Source organism: Rutilus rutilus, assembly GCF_951802725.1.
Source record: "Rutilus rutilus genome assembly, chromosome: 4".
Classification (NCBI taxonomy): Eukaryota; Metazoa; Chordata; class Actinopteri; order Cypriniformes; family Leuciscidae; genus Rutilus; species Rutilus rutilus.
The window spans coordinates 12,980,738-12,994,215 of NC_140212.1; the positions used below are offsets into that span (position 1 = coordinate 12,980,738).

At 34.8% G+C, this 13,478-nt stretch overlaps 2 protein-coding genes across 3 annotated transcripts; both read left to right on the forward strand.

The window, feature by feature from the left end:
• Nucleotides 1-170: 170 nt before the first annotated feature.
• On the forward strand, nucleotides 171-10,509 carry tcp11l2 (t-complex 11, testis-specific-like 2). 2 transcript variants are annotated; one of them, XM_084406691.1, is made up of 10 exons: nucleotides 171-314; nucleotides 5,260-5,443; nucleotides 5,868-6,000; nucleotides 6,230-6,350; nucleotides 6,442-6,665; nucleotides 7,346-7,482; nucleotides 8,389-8,576; nucleotides 8,666-8,847; nucleotides 9,006-9,178; nucleotides 10,095-10,509. In XM_084406691.1, exons 2-10 carry the CDS (start codon nucleotides 5,272-5,274, stop codon nucleotides 10,364-10,366), a joined length of 1,602 nt encoding a protein of 533 aa, XP_084262817.1. In that variant the 5' UTR covers nucleotides 171-314; nucleotides 5,260-5,271; the 3' UTR covers nucleotides 10,367-10,509. The 2 variants fall into 2 exon arrangements, with proteins under 2 accessions (XP_084262817.1, XP_084262818.1); XM_084406692.1 differs by having other exon boundaries at nucleotides 179-314; nucleotides 5,263-5,443.
• Nucleotides 10,510-11,786: 1,277 nt separating this feature from the next.
• stmp1 (short transmembrane mitochondrial protein 1) lies at nucleotides 11,787-12,942 on the forward strand. The gene is made up of 3 exons (XM_084408465.1): nucleotides 11,787-11,944; nucleotides 12,133-12,186; nucleotides 12,350-12,942. Exons 1-3 carry the CDS (start codon nucleotides 11,930-11,932, stop codon nucleotides 12,425-12,427), a joined length of 147 nt encoding a protein of 48 aa, XP_084264591.1. The 5' UTR covers nucleotides 11,787-11,929; the 3' UTR covers nucleotides 12,428-12,942.
• Nucleotides 12,943-13,478: the final 536 nt, after the last annotated feature.

A 13,478-nucleotide genomic window follows, 5' to 3' on the forward strand; every position in this document is an offset into this window, starting at 1 on the left:
AAAAAACAACAACTTTTCAATAAAAGCAAAACTTTTTCGTTCGTATTCTTTTATTTAGTTTCTCTTTCTACCCGTTGTATGGGAATTTCTCAAATTAGCTTTAATATTTTTATCGAAGACAAAACGTCGAAAACCCTATAGCTGCGTAATAATAGATTACCCCTGTTTCACAAAACAGTACAAGTCAAGTCATTTTAAAGAGCCCTTTAAAGTCCCACAGAGACGGAGTATCGATATATTTCATCTACAAATCGAGAAAAGCTCGGTTGTCCACTGTTGTTTGCCAAGTCTCCACTATCGGGGACTTGACTCAGGTAATTGTTACATAATAACAGTTAGTTTTATCTGTCTGGAGTTTATATAAGTGATATTTCTTGGTAAATTCAAAGGGCTGGACAATGGTTGTGTTTACATAATTAATTAAAATGGATTACTATGCTTTTATAATCAAGCATTATTTGAAAATTACCGTAAGTGGAACACGTACGTCGGTGCGTAGTTCGCTTTATTAAATGGCCAGACGCGCTGACGTCGTCTTATTTATTTCACATACAACTCATAAAGTTAATATTTACTATATCCACGTTGCCCATCTTTAAACGGACTGGGGGTTTGCGTGATCTGGAAAGTCCAGTTCGGCTGCTCGTCTGCTTTGACAGTCTGCTCGTGTTTTGCCCTTGTTTGTGTGCTGAAAATTAGGTCACGTGTGCATCGCAGCTGAGCGCAGTGTGTAACTGCGTGTCTCGCGCTGTTTACTGCACCTCCTTTTAGGGGCCAAAGCTGCACGAGCCGTGACCGATGCCAGTGGTGCTGTCATCGGTGCCTCACAATTTAAACCTGGCTGAGGATGTGCATGTGTGCATGGCTTTCTGTTTTTACCATGCGAACTATTGAACGGGTCTAATACAAGAGGAGGTCGCAGTGTTTTCCCCCTATGCTTAAATCAGATGCTCTCTTTTGGGAGTAACAAGAATGGAAGGGCTTGAACATGTTATGTCATTGGGATTTCAATTGAAACCAGGCTCCAAACACTGGTTTAAGTATTGGTATTTGTTACTGTGTTAATTGTTATAGACTTGAGTTGAGACCATTCAGGAGCATGTTAAGGCACACAGATATACAGTTCATATAAGTACCCTATTTTGCATGGTGAAGTCGACATTATGGTTTTAACATTATAATAAAACTAAATAAACAATGTAAGCATTTCAGCAAATTATAGTGACTTTATTATTAAAGGACAAAAGCATTTTAAAGGGACAGTTCACCCCAAAATTTAAATTTATTCAGTGAGCAGTATAATTTATTTATTTATTAACTATTATTTTCATATTTCCAGTTTTAATTTTAAAGTTTTAGTAATTTTTTTTTAGTAACAAAAACTCTGCTTTTGTCATGATTTATTTAAATGTTTATATTTGGCTTTAATTTGTATTTATTTCACTTTTAGTTGTATAGTAATTTTAGTATTTAAACTTAAACTCATTTAGCTGTCAATGCAACATTCTGAATTTTCACTTAATATTTATATATGATTTTATTTCAGCTTTTTAAACCAATATGACTTTTTACTTCAGTGGAACACAAAATTAGACAGTGCATTTTTTCCACAATGACATAAATGGTGAATTGTTTCCGCCACGGAATAAAACAATTAAACAATTAAAAGACAATTGCGACTTTTTATCTCACAATTTAGACATTTTTTCTCTAATTTTCAGGTATACATCTAGCAATTCTGACTTTTTCTCTCGCAATTCTGACTTATTTTCTCATAATTGTGAGAGATAAGCTTACAATTGCAAGTTATAAAGATCTGAATTGTGAGATGACATTTTTTACATTTTTTTATTCAGTGGCGGAAACAAGCTTCCCTAGTGACTGAGATTGTGTTCCACAGTAGTGAGAAAGGCATACAGGTTTGGAACAACATGCGGGTGAGGAAATGAAGATGAACATTTTTGGATGAACGCTTCATTTAACTCAAAATGTGCAGAGAATTTTTGTTGTTTTACAGTAGGCTACCGCTCTGAGACAACTTTTGTTCTTCTGTTGTAACAATAGGTAAACTTGTAATTACAAGGAAGGTAGTCAAACAATCAGTTTTGTCAAAGCATCGTGCATTATTGGTAGGATTAGTCACTAGCTTATCCAAATGCATTTTATTAATTAATGAAGGGCATTGTTTGTTTTATTTTTTCCCTGATGCTGACTCAACATTTACTAGAGTTGAATACGCTTAAAAGACTAGCAGTTACTCAATTACATCAGGAAACAGGTGTGTAGTGGAGCCTATAAAGGCAGAGGAGTGTAACGAGATAGGTTTGCTTTTAAAGATCACGCTGCTATCAGGAGTTATCTGTTACCCAAGACTCAAGAGACTGTGTCTGAATCACATTTAAAATACAATGTCCCTTTGTGGATGAATACACACATGAATATCACTGAGCCCCTTTGTTGCCCATTTATTTTCTCTAGCCTTTGCAATTCACTTTTCTTTGTTATGGCAACGAAGCTTTATGTGCTTGTGGATTTTTCCAGCTCTAATTGTCCCATTTAAAGCATCAGCTTCAAGCTTGTCCCAAAAACACCCTTCATTTTAGCCACAGCACTCAGTGCATTGTGGATGTTACCTTCCCAGCAAACACAGAACGTTGGCACAACATACCCAACCTTCTAACAACGTTTTAACAACATGGCCAAAATGTTGTTATAACTTCGTTGTGTGGTGAAGGTTGTTACAGCGTTGTCACAGTGTTGACAATGAACCACCGTTCAGGGACATTGTTTAAAGGGATACTCCACTTTTTTCGGAAATATGCTCATTTTACATCTCCCCCAGAGTTAAACAGATGAGTTTTACCGTTTTAGAATCCATTCAGCCGAACTCCGGGTCTGACGGTACCACTTTTAGCATAGCTTAGCACAGATCATTGATTCTGATTAGTCCAGTAGCATTTCTTTCAAAATGACCAAAGAGTTTCAATATTTTTCCTATTTAAAACTTGACTCTTCTGTAGTTAAACCGTGTACTAAGATCGACGGAAAATGAAAAGTTGCGATTTTCTAAGCCTATATGACTAGGAACTACTCTCATTCCAGCGTAATAATCAAGGAACTGTGCGGCTGTACCATGAGTGCAGCAGGCGTAGTGATATGACGCAGCGCCTGAAAATAGGTCTAATAGGTTAGACAAACTTAGTCCCGGTCACGTTGGAAGAAGTTACCGAGCTGGGGACTATTTTCAGGCGCTGCGTCATATCATTACGCCTGCTGCACCCATGGTACAGCCACACAGTTCCTTGATTATTACGCTGGAATGAGAGTAGTTCCTAGCCATATAGGCTTAGAAAATCGCAACTTTTCATTTTCCGTCGATCTTAGTACACGGTTTAACTACAGAAGAGTCAAGTTTTAAATAGGAAAAATATTGAAACTCTTTGGTCATTTTGAAAGAAATGCTACTGGACTAATCAGAATCAATGATCTGTGCTAAGCTATGCTAAAAGTGGTACCGTCAGACCCGGAGTTCGGCTGAATGGATTCTAAAACGGTAAAACTCATCTGTTTAACTCTGGGGGAGATGTAAAATGAGCATATTTCCGAAAAAAGTGGAGTATCCCTTTAAGGTTGTGCCTCGGGTGTCTTGACAACCACTGGACGACATATGTACTCGTCACTGCCCTGAAGCGCGAAAATCAGCCTTTTAAATTTCAACTGACCGTTGAGCCGTCTCTCATTCTTCATCAAGCGTATGAATTTCATGAAACGTGAGACGTTTGATGAAATCGCGTATGAAACGTGAGAATTGCGTATAATTTACCTCCGCTAAATAAGATACGTAATTATTCAAACACAACCTACAACCTCCTTGTCTAATGTGACATTTATTTGAACATCTTCTGGTCAGATATGACAGATATTCAACTGTATGCCAAAAGTATGAAGCCAAAATTTACTTTAATGGTGAGTAATTGATTTCAGCAGCCTACTTGTTGCACGTTAATGTTTTTTCCTTTTTTTAGAAACTCACAGATTATTATTATTTTATTTTTTTTTTGTAACTGCTCGCACACCTCTTTATTTTTTCCTTTGATTTGTCGTCTCATTCGTTTCTTTGCTAGATTGTATCATGTCTGCTCATGCTAGTTAACGTTAGTCCACTCAAAGTGTTACACAGTGTGTAACGTTTTTTTTTTCTCTTCTCACAAATGTATGACTTTTGGAAGTGCAATTTGATTACCATATGCAGTTTTCATAAAGTTGAATTAGCTGATGTCATTTTTACTCTTCAAAGTGTACACTTGCAGGTGTTGATTACGATGAATTTACTGTTAGGCCCATAAATAATAATAAGGATTAACAATATTTAAAAAGTATATAATTATCTAACATATGACTAATTAAAAAAAAACATAAAACATAACATGCTAAATGGGGATATCTATATCTAGCATAAAAAAATAAAAATTGTCAGAACGTCATCTCTGTTACCGACTGTCGCGCAGCAACGTTGCTACTACAGCCCTGTCGCGTGTTGCGAGCACGTAGACAGTGACGTTGCCATAGCAGAAATCAACGTGCATAAAAAAAAAAAATCATTCTAATATGATGATTCATTATCAAAGTTGGAAACAGTTCTGCTGCTTAATATTTTTTCATAACCTGTGATACTTTTTTAGGATACTTTGATAAAAAAAAAAAAAAGCAAATGTTTTAAAAATAGAAATCTTTTGTAACATCAATATACACTACTGGTCAGTAATTTGGGGTCAGTAATTTTTTTCTTTTTTTGTTGTTGAAATAAATCAATACTTTTATTCAGCAAGGATGTGTTAAATTGATAAAAAGTGATAGTAAAGAAGATTTATAATATTAGAAAATATTTTTTTATTTTGAATAAATGCAGTTCTTTTTAACCTTTTATTCATCAAATATATTAGGCAGCAGAACTGTTTCCAACACTCATAATAAATCAGAATATTAGAATGATTTCTAAAGGATCATGTGATAGACTGGAGTAATGATCCTGAAAATTCAGCTTTGCATCACATAAATAAATGATAATTTAAAGTATAATGAATTGAAAACCAATTATTTTAAATTGTAATAATATATCACAATATTAAAAAAAAATTCTGTATTTTTGATCAAATAAATGCAGGCTTGATGAGCAGAAGAAACTTCTTTCAAAAACAATACATATTTACAATATTTTATTTTACTGTCTATGGGTTATACTTATTAATGCATTTGCAGCAGCCACTCACAATGCCACTGAACGATGAACGTCCCACTTCCACATCTACGGTGGCCAGTGAGGAGCAGAACAGCGATACAGAGTCATCGGAAAGGTGCGACAGTTTGACCTCTTCTAGCGATGTGGACTCTTCTCGCCAGAGCTTCACCAGCGATTCGTCCAGCAAACACAACTCTCCTTCCTGTAGGTGTCCCACTAAAATGCAAATGCATAAGCAAATAAATCATAAGCTTATTTGTGTAGATTTATTTGACACTAGATTCATAGCAGAAGGAGCTTTACATTCATTCAGTAGGAATGTACTGTTTGATAAACATAAAAAAAAAAAAATTGTTGCATGTTTTTGTTTTTACATTCTTTTTTTTTTACATTTCAATTTAGCTTTTAGTTCTGTTTTAACACTTTAGTACTTTACTTAAACTCTTGAAATAATTCCAAGTTTTTTTTATATTTGTATTTTATTTAGTTTTAGCTTGATTTCAATGACCAAAAACAATTGTATTTCTTAGTTTTAGTTAACAATATCAACATCTAAACATATTTTTGTTGTTGTTTATAGTGTATATAATAAATGGTCTTTTAACCTGTATTGCCACTGTGTCTTCAGGCAGCCCACCAAAAACCATAACGCTTGACGAGGTCATGGCCTCGGCCCGGGACCTTTCTAATCTGAGCCTGGCTCATGAGATCGTAGTCAACCGAAACTTTCACATAGAGGTTCCAGAGCTACCTCAAAACAGGTACTAAACTAATTTATCATTTCCAGAGCTGAGACCCACTTGATGTTTGGTATAAACAGGAATTAAGGGTGATGATCAAGAAAACGTACACAAGAAATATTCAATTAAAAGATTTAAGTCTATATTTATGCAGCATTGTATAGCATTTTACTTTAATTTTTTTTATATAATGAATAAATAAAATGCATAATATAAAACAATTGATTCCAAACCTTTGTTTTTCCTCAAGCCTGGTGAAGAGAGTTAAGGATATGGTGCACAAGGCCTTCTGGGACTGTCTTGAATCGGATCTGAACGATGACCCCCCTGAGTATTGTCACGCCATCAACCTACTGGAAGAGATCAGAGAGGTAGGTTTTACACATTTACTCTGATACAATGATGAAAAACAGTCTGACGGTAAACGATTCATTGATCACTTATTTTTTCCTATCATCAAAGACCCTACTGTCCTTCCTTAACCCCGGGGCCAACCGCCTGCGTACTCAGATTATGGAGGTTCTAGACATGGACCTAATTCGCCAACAGGCTGCCAACAATGCAGTTGATATCAAGGGACTTGTGTCTTACATCATCAATACTATGGGCAAGTTCTGTGCGCCGGTCCGAGACGATGAAATCAAGAAGCTTAAGGAGAACTCAGGCGACGTTGTGAAACTGTTCAAGTATGTTCAAGGTGTCTTTTTGTATGCATTTGCAGAACTGGGCAAGTTTCCCTTTAGAGCCTATTGGTTGGTATAATAACATGACAAATAATGGGTCCTATTCACTAACCATGCATACACTAATTTTTGCATGAAATCGGTATACGTACATTTTTATAAACAATTCATGAGTCACCAGTTAAAACAGGAACAACTGAAACCATGCATGTGCAAAGGTCACATACTAAAGGTTGCCTTATAAAGGTGTTATTGTTAAGATGGAATTTTACACATAAAAGCTTCATATAAAATATTTTTAACCACACATATAAAGGTGCGTTATAGCTGAGAGTGACAAAAAGCTGTAAAGGAAAGATTGTACGGAAAGCCCTTAATTTAAAGCCCTAAATGACTAATCTCAGGCATTCAGATGCTAATTTAGAATATTCCAAATGTATTAACATTAGAACGAGGTTAAGAACAAATTTGTGCACATAAAAACGTGCTGTGAATTTTTCGTGATAAGTTGTCCTGTGCATACAAATGCAAATGATCCACGCAATTATTAGTGGATGAGACCCAGTAACTGAGGGTGATGTGGGACACACATCAGTAATGGCGTTCTTCTCAGTCATATTTGATGCAAACATTCGCCGGAGGTAAAATAATTGAGTTTTAAATGGCAACTTGTGTTGTAAAAGGGAGATCTTCCGGGTGCTGGACCTGATGAAAATGGACATGGTGAATTTTACTATCCAGAGCCTAAGGCCAGAGCTTCAGAGGCAGTCGGTAGAGTATGAGAGAGCCAAGTTTCAGAGCATTCTGGAAAGAACTCCCAGTAAGTCCACAAACTAAACCGAGATGAAAATTATTTTAATGGATAGTTCACTCAAAAAAAAGACAATTCTGTCATCGTTCACTCACCCTCATATCATTCCAAACCTGTGTGAGATGTTTTGAAGATGTTTCGAATGTTTTTGTCCATACGCTGTAAACAGAATAAAACTGGCATATAAAAGATACAGTAAAAATGGAAGCATATTTACAGAAAAAAAAATTCACTTTATACCGGTATATCAATAGCCTTTTTATATCAATAGTCAAGGCCATGCTCCTACTCAAACCTGTTATGTACTTTTAACATATACTGACATCCACTATAATAAAACTGGTGGTAAAGAGAAAAAGCTACAATGAATCAAAGATCAAACATGTAAAATAATGCAATAAACATGCATTTAACAACATAAGATGGAATCTGAATTTATAACTGATGATTAAGCAGGAGTATAATTATTAAAATTAAAAACACCATCAAATGTGAAGTGTCACAGGGAATTGTGGGAAAGCCAGTTTACAGTTTTCACTGTAAATTATAAGTTGATTTGTTCTTTTTACTTCCAAAAATGGTACATTTTGCAAGATTTTACTGTCAAATGACCTGAAATGTAAGGTTAGATCTATTAGTTTTTCTCCGTATATACTTACTCTATTACTGAACTTACTGTTAGCCATTTTTACTTGCTTTTTTCATACAGTTAATATTACAATCATTTTTTTTACTGTGTACAATAAAAGTCAATGGGGTCCAAAACAACATATTTTTCAAAATATCTTCTTTTCGTGCTCCACAAAGTCACACAGGTTTGGAACGAGGAATAAATGATGACAGAATTGTCATTTAAATGGATAGTTTTTGCACATCTGGGCTCTTTAACCCTGTACATCATTGTAATTCCCCCAGATGCTTTGGAACACACAACTGAGTGGATCAGATCCTCAATAGAGGAGGCCACTCAAGTCATGCCATCAACAGAGAAGAGCAGCAATTCTGGACAGAGCAGCAAACCCTTACCAGGGCCCACACTGGTGCTAAATACTGCCTACATAAGTCTGCTGACCTGGGACGAGAGCAAGGGCCCTCTGCCTGAGGTTGGAGCACAAACACGCAGTTATCATATTCATAATGCATCTTTAAGAAGCATTTTTACGATCTAACAATCTGTATTTTGCACTTGCAGACTATGATTACGGATGAAATGAGGTTACAGGAGATGCAGCGCTCTCTTCAGCTGTATCAGAAAGTTGCGTCTGTTCTGCTGATAGTCTACAGCTCAATAGGAGGGGCCGTGTCAGGCCTGCCCGCTCTTGCCGAGCGACTTAAGAAGATGACAGCAGTGCTGCTGGAGGGCATGCATAGCGCGTACGTCAGATCTGTGTCCTTCCCCAAAACTCCGCTCAGGCCAACGCACGCACGCATTACTGCACACATACTTCTACATAAATCTAATGCAGTAATGAAGGTGTCAATCTAAAAGATCTTTCCTGTCGCCTTTTGTTTTCTATTCATTTGGCTTACAGAGACTTCAACCTTAATGAAGCTCTTAGTAACGTCAGCGCTCAGATCTGCTGTGAGGTCAGCAAGTCTTTGACTGAAAGAAACTTCCCAGCCCTCTCGACTGAACTGCAGGCAACTTTAAAGGGCCAGATCTGTGACATCACCCAGGAAAACAACCCAATACGCACTCTTGTTGGTAAGGAAAACGCATTTTAAAGGAAAATTTGGGTTCAAGCTATAGCATTTGCGGCACTGCAAAAAAATGACTTTCTTACTCAATATCAATAGTACAAATATCTAAACATTCTTAAAGTCAATATACATTTACTTCAGAAGTATAATGACTTTTGGTCTTGTTTCGATTTGTTGGGTTTTTGCTTAAAACAAGAAAATCTGCAAGTGGAGTGAGAAAAAATAACTTGTTTTCCTTTTGAATTAAGTTTTTCTTATCCCACTGGCAGATCTTTTTTACTTGTTTCTTGTTTAATGCATAAAGTCACTTAATTTTGAAGTATCTATATTTAAGAAAGTTTAGACATTTGTACTGGAAAATAAGACAAAATGCAGATGTTATTTTCCTCATATTTATGACTCCTCCCTTGTGTCCTATATTAAAAACAAATCATAAATCATGGTTACGGTGAGGCACTTACAATGGAAGTGAATGGGGCCAATTTTGGGAGGAATTTAAAAGCAGAAATGTGAAGCTTATAGTTTTACAAAAGCATTTACATTGATTATTTTGTTAAAGCTGTAAAGATAATTTATATAAGTTGTATAAGTTGTAAAATCGCATATAACAGTTAGCATGCTTTTTCTTTTCACTCTAAGAATCATGGTAATATGCATATTGTTCATGTTTTGTGGCTATACTGCTGAAACAGTGATATTTTAATGTTTATAAATTGGCCCCATTGACTTCCATTGTAAGTGCCTCTAAGTAACAAAGGCTTAAAAAATATATATTCATGAAAATGAAAGTGGACATTATGTTGTTCAATTTTGTGGTAATCAACATTATTCCACAAATGCCATTGACTGAACTTAACTTATACTAAACTCATATTGCCTTGAAGCCTGTATCATTTTAATTGGCCTATTCTGTCCCACAGAGGGAAGGGTACAGCAGTACTTCAGGATGGTCCTTGCCTCTACCAACTCTCACAGGACGCCCCCTCCCGTACCGCCAGGCTTGGGTCTGATCCAGCAGGAGCTCATGGCACTGGGGGTCAGTTTTGTCAACCTCGTCAACTTCAACAAAAAGGTTTACGGTCCTTTCTACATAAGCATCCTGAAGAATCTACTTTTTGTGAACACGCAAGCACCAACTCTGCAAAATGGGATCACACAGAGTTCACCCAGCAGCCCACTGGAGTCCAATTAGACAAGGATGCTCCCCGTTATCATACCCAGACATTTCAATTATGTGTTTCCAAGTGAGTTCTTTGATGATTGATTGTAGGGATTCACTGCAGTACAAAGAAGACTGAAGAACAACTATGTGGTATGGTGCTTAAAATGAAAAAGTATGGATTTTCGTTGTTTATAATGCTACAAACAAACTATGTTGTTTTCCAAGTAATATTTTTAGCATCTCTCTAGCTGTAGTTTTAACTTGACAGTGTTACTGCAATAGAAATACAGTCGTTACGTACTATTTAGGTGCAAGGCAGAAACTTTTATATATATATATACATATATATATATATAAATACAGTTGTTAAAGACATAGCCAAAAGAAGCTAATATATTTACACATAAAATTTACAGACATTTGAGAATGCGCATTTGGTAAATACGTTTAGAGATACCCGTGTATGTTGTATCCCATTCCCAGATTATAAGATTATAAAAAATATGTTTGTTGGAGCATATTAAAATCCATCGGTGACGAAGTGAAATTATACTTTGTGTTTGCTACATATTTTTTGAAAGTATTGTATTACAATTGTTAACTGTATTTATACTTGAAAAAAATGTTTTCTGTGTAATTTGACACAGAAAAAAAACAACAACTAAACTTTAAAAACTAAATTTCTGTGTAATTTGAAGTGGAAGAAACTTGAAATTAATTAAAGTGGGAGAACTCTGACAAGAAAATTTGAACAATAGTTAAATGAAAATTTTTTGGTCCTGGTAGTGTCATTTAATATAATTGTCACTGCATGATTATTTTTTTTCCTTTTTTTTTTTTTCCTTTAGACATCAACATTTGGGTTAGTTTGTATGCCGTTTGTATGTCATTGTGCTTTGGTTACAAGCATGTTTATTTTATTAATGTTGTTTATAAAAAAAATTAAGGAGATTGTCTTACATAATGTCTGTGCTTATATAATTCAATTGTTGATAGCTTTACTTTACCTATTATCAAGAACCTTGTTTTGCTTGGGATTTATTTTTTGTGACAAGTGAGTGGAAAGCCATTTTCGTATATATAAACATGACAGACCTTCAATTTAACAATTTTGCATTATGTATTGTTTGTTTTCCAGATGTATGTAAGAACCCTTATAAGAACAAAACAATGTATGTAGTGTGACAAGCACTAAAAAAAAAATAATAAAAGAGAGTGTGAAAACGAATTAATATTTTAAACATGTGTTTCTGCATTCACCTGGCATGGCCTTTAATTTTACTTTTTTTATATTTTATTATTATTTGTTATTACTTTAAAAATGTTATGGATATGGGAAAAATTACATTAATAGGTGTATAATAGTTATCTGTATTTAATTTGTTGTAGTGCAGTTAAACATTTTCTGTGCCCTTTAACTTACAAATTAAGACCTTTATTTTGCAAGAATACTACTTCCGGTGTGTGTTGATGTTGTCATGCTGACGACATAGGAAGCTAATTGAAGGCTAGCCGTGTCAAACGACCATCCTAACTTTCGGGATCAGTGTCACTTTTATTATTTAGTTTTTCCATAATTACAAAGCTGGAATCATGATGCAATTCATTGTAAGTGTTTACATCTGTTTGTGTGATTGTAATCGTGTTTAGTAGCTTGCTAATTCGCATTGAAGTAGCTAACTAACGTCAAGTCTCTTAGAATCTCTCAGATAAAAATAAACATTTGGTTAAAATAAACAGCCGGATATTTTACAATATGAAAGAATGTATTTATCTGTCATATCTTGTTTTTCCAGCTTGGCTTCACTCTGGGGAACGTGGTTGGCATGTATCTGGCACAGAACTACGAGGTTGTAAAAAAATCATATTTATTTACATTATTAACTGTCTGATTTTGTCTGTGTCTTTCTAAAATCCCACGTAATAAACGAGTACTCTTGAAATAGAGTACAGCTCTACTGTTTAGTGATCAATGACTAATTTGTTTACTGCTTATTATAACTTGTTTTCAAGGTACCCAACATTTCAAAGAAAATCGAGGCCTTTAAAAAGGACGTGGAAGCCAAGAAGAAACCCCCAGGCGGAGAGTGAAATATCATATGGCTAATTATAATTAACTAAAGATGGAGGGACATTTAAGAACAAGCATATCATATATATATATATATATAGGATGTGTTATTGTTAAAGTATGAACAAAAGAGCCCTCAAGATGCACGGTATATTGTCAAATAGTGCCTCTAAATCCCATTTGTTTTGAACGTTGATGTGTTCTGCATTTTGCATTGTATTCTCTCTCTTTTTTTCTCTCCTAAATCAGGTTAGATTTGTTTAAACCTGATTGATTTTCTGTTACCTGTTGGATAATTATTCATTAAGATATTTTTAAAAACCCAATGTAAAATATGTTTGTCAGTTAAAACAACATCAGTTTGCAGTAACTTGATGTAGTTTTCTGTATTTATTGAGAAACAACATGTTTGCAGTGCAAATTGTTGGACAAATAGAAACTGCACATACAAATCAGTTGTTCAAAACAAATTACGGAAGCATGTTTTAAAAGCTTCTTTATACTATAATGTAATAAAGATTATATCTATATAAAACGCCATTTTTAAGTTGTTCATTTTCTGCATTGTGGTGTTATTTTCTAGTAATACGTATAATGTCTACGTATTACATTTTTTTAGACTTCAGAGGTATAAGAAAATGAAGACTATGCTATAAAAATTGTATGATGGATAATAATTGATCTAAAATAAAATACACCAGAGAAACATGGGGTTTGGATATCTAATGCTTAACACCAAAGGACACTTCATGGACACTAAAATGACGTAAACTAAGAACGGTCACGAATTACACAGACACGTCAAAAAGCCATAGAAAAACGGCTCTGGTGTGAACAATGTAGAAAGTTCCGCTAATTTTAAAAGTGTGGTTTTGTGTAAAAAGAAAAGAACAACAACCGCCAGATGGCGCAGTAAACACGGAAGTAAACGGCTTTTCAGTATCCAAAATAAACATAGACGGTAAAAGAAAGAAAATAAACCATTTGTGTCTCTGTACATTTATTAATGTTAAAATGATGGTATATGAAAATATTACAAAAAATAATTTTGATTTTAAAAATGTTAAACCA

Bases quoted from the DNA above. Each gene is read 5' to 3' on its own strand.
- tcp11l2 (XM_084406691.1), top strand. From the start codon at position 5,272: ATGCCACTGAACGATGAACGTCCCACTTCCACATCTACGGTGGCCAGT. The intron at 6,666-7,345 runs GTATGTTCAAGG...GTGTTGTAAAAG, and splicing joins GACGTTGTGAAACTGTTCAA to GGAGATCTTCCGGGTGCTGG. The intron at 9,179-10,094 runs GTAAGGAAAACG...TCTGTCCCACAG, and splicing joins CCCAATACGCACTCTTGTTG to AGGGAAGGGTACAGCAGTAC.
- stmp1 (XM_084408465.1), top strand. The intron at 12,187-12,349 runs GTTGTAAAAAAA...CTTGTTTTCAAG, and splicing joins ATCTGGCACAGAACTACGAG to GTACCCAACATTTCAAAGAA.